The 3,075-nt window shown below is 60.0% G+C and overlaps 1 protein-coding gene across 1 annotated transcript in view; it reads right to left on the bottom strand.

The window, feature by feature from the left end:
• Window positions 1-1,230, bottom strand: part of MYO15B (myosin XVB) — a 27,470-nt gene extending 26,240 nt beyond the window's left edge. The window contains 1 exon segment of the mRNA XM_023531616.1: window positions 10-1,230. Within this exon segment, the coding sequence (XP_023387384.1) occupies window positions 10-1,230 (1,221 nt within the window).
• Window positions 1,231-3,075: the final 1,845 nt, after the last annotated feature.

Raw genomic sequence — 3,075 nt, 5'->3', positions numbered from 1 at the left:
GTTCAGGGCCTGCGCCACGCGCAGGAACCGCTCTTTGAGGTTGGCGCGGCGGGGACCGGGGGCCTGGGGAGTGGGGCCTGGTGGGGGCCTCGCGCAGAGCCTGTGGAGCCCCACGAGGGCGGCCAGCGGCGCTGGGTCCCCAGGCCCGTCTGCCCCTCCACCCCCCGCTTCGCTCTCGCCGGCCGCTGCTTGCACCCGCCCCACCACCTTCCCAACGTGGCGGCGCCGAGTCCGGGCAGACGAGGCCTGGGCTCCGCCTGTCTCGGCGCCCCCCGGCCCCGCCTCCCCCTGCACCTCCTTGTCACTCGTGTCCTGGGCCGGCTTGGGGTCCTGAGCAGCCCGCGAGCTCTGGAGGACGCACGTGCGTTTGCCGTCGAGGGGACCAGGGGCTGTGGCTTTTCTGTCCAGCTTAGCCTCTTGGGCTTCCTTGTCCGTGCTCGCCAATCCTGGGGACGCCCGTGGGCCCCGTCCAGGCCCGGGCTCCTCGGGACCGGAGTCCGTGTCTGCCCCGGAATCCTCGGTCGTTCCCTGTGTCCCTGTCTCTGACGACCCTTCCAGGCTCCGGGGACCTGCGGAGGGCTCGTCTCTGCTCTGGCCATCGCTGCTCGCGAGCTCGCCTGGCTCCAGAGCCGACTCCGACCCAGTCTGGGTGCCTCCCGAGCCCGTGTCCTTTTGCTCCCAGTTGGGCCACAGCTCCGGATCCCCGCCGCTCTGGCTGCCGCTCTCCTGGTGCTCGTGGGCTTCACTGTCCGGGCAGGAGCTGCCCAGGTCTCCGCCCGACGTGTCCCCATCGAGGGTCGGAGCCGAGGGTCCCTGCCCTTTTCCTCTCCTCTTGAGGCGGCTGCGCTTGCCTGTCTTCCCTTCTCCAGGGAGACTTTCTTCCTTCTGGCGCCCCGCACGGCTGTCCCCAGGCTCGCGGCTATTAGGCTCACATCCCCCACGCCGCGCGCTTCCTTGTCTTCCCTGGGTGGGTGGAGGCCCAGCCGCTGGCCGTCTGCTACCGCTGTTCCTCTCTCCCTTGGTCTTCCTGCGGCCACCACCTAGGGTCCCCTGGCCTCCCATGGTGACGGGCTCCAATTCCGGTCTTGCTCCCCGGGCCTTTCTTTGGCCTTTTTGGGGTTCCCCGCTGGGCAAGCCTTCTGCGCTGGCTGACCCCGGCTTCTGCTCCCCTGAGGCCAGCTTCTTGGGTCCCTCCAGGCGCTGGGGTGCTTTGCCCTTTCTCCCGCCCATGGCGGGCCCAGTGAAGAGGGGCTTCCCCGCCCCTTCTTCCTCCCCTGTTCCCCAGGATGTGGCTGTCCACAGCCTCCCTCAGCTCTGAGCGGCACATCACTGCAGCTCTGCTCTGCCGGGTCTGCAGTCTCACCCTCCGCCCACGTCTCCCGCCTTACTCCCAAGCATCAATAATGCAGGTGGCGTGGGTCCTGACCCCCTCGGCCACAATAGAGTGGAGGCCGCCCAGGAAAGAGGAGACACTGCAGCTGAGGACAAAGGCCTGGGACAGGACGACAGAGCAGGGGGAATTGCTGCCAGCCAGGCCAGCCTGGCCCTGTGCCAAACAGGGCCGGGTTCAGGGTCCCCCTGGCTGCTCACGCACCAGGGGGTGAGCAGTGCCGAAAGAACCTGTCTGTGCTGTCCCCCTAGTCCTAGGGGCTCCAGGGGGCACCCACCCTCCTCCCTTAGCCCCTGGATTGCTCCAAGAGGTGGGGGCCAGGCTGACCTTGGCACACAGCGAGCACCTGAGTTTTGTTAGTTTCTTTTTGTTGTTATTGTTGTTTTAGATTGTGAAATATAATTTAAAGAGAACAGTGTAAAACTTAAACGTATACCTCCAACTGGTCAACTTGACACCCGGGGGAGCAGGGCCCCACCCGCTAGCCCAGCTTTCTTCTCCTCTTGTTTCTCACTCATTCCTTCACCTGCTTTGCTCACAGGTGTGCACGCATCCTGCGGGCTGCGGGGAGTCCTTCCTCCCTCCGGCAGCCGTCTCCTCCTCTCCTGGCCTCACCCACCGTCTGCAATAACTTTCACCTTTGGTTATTTACTGGAGCCAGGTGCCGTGCGATTTTACAGACATTTAATCCGTACGACCCTCAGAGAGGCCCTATCATTGTGCCCCATTTTACAGATAGGTAAACTAAGGCAGAGTGAGGTTATCCATCGAAGGTTACAGGCAAAGCCAGTGTCCAGGGATCAGGTCTGCCTGAATTCCAAGTCTAGGTGAACACTAAGGGGTCCCACCTTTGAGTGCGGAAGATCTGAGTCTCCAGGCCACGTGTCCAGCTGCTGCAGTACCTCTGGAGGCCCTGGACTCAGCAGTGACCCCTCCCACTCAGTCACCTCCCTGGCAGCGATCCTTGTCAACTCAACCTCTCAATATCTCCATCTTGCCACTACCATCGTCACCTCCCCCTGGACTGCCGCTGCAAGGATCCCCAACTCCTCCCTCCGTGCCAGCCCAGCATCTGTTAACCCACTTTCCAGAGAATATGGAGCCCTTCCATTTGTGCGCACCTATCAATAAAAATTGTTGATCTCGCGCCTTCAATATGAATTTTTTCTCAGAACCGAAATGTGCAAACTACCGAAGTTTTTGCATGTCGTAAACTATGTGAAGGTTGTCCGTAACGAGCGTGGACGTAAATCCATTTTCAGAGTCTTCGTGATAATTTCTGGAGTGTGTGTGTGTTTGTTGCAGGCTTCTTGTTCAGTCCGATTAGCCAGGTTATTGCTACAGCCATGGGGCTCCCCTGAGCCATGTGATTGCTGGCTCTGCCATTTTATTCTGATGCACTGGTGATTTCATTAGTGCTATCATCTTCAATTCTTAGTTTCTTGGTAGGAAACTTCATGTCACTTGTTCATTTGTGTGAGTCAGTTTAGCCAACCAGATAAAACAATCTATCAGTTCTCTGAAACTGGCAGTCGAAATCATACAACTCCCTACAGGCTGGTGGGGGGTGCTGGTCAGTTCCCACCCCCTCCTTGGCACCCACTTTTGGTGCATGACCCTCTGGCCTATGATTAAAGATAAAGACATCTGTGCATCGAATTCTAACTTGTTCTCCCTGACCCTGA

Source organism: Pteropus vampyrus, unplaced genomic scaffold, assembly GCF_000151845.1.
Source record: "Pteropus vampyrus isolate Shadow unplaced genomic scaffold, Pvam_2.0 Scaffold72, whole genome shotgun sequence".
Classification (NCBI taxonomy): Eukaryota; Metazoa; Chordata; class Mammalia; order Chiroptera; family Pteropodidae; genus Pteropus; species Pteropus vampyrus.
This window is presented reverse-complemented; position numbering and strand designations above follow the sequence as displayed.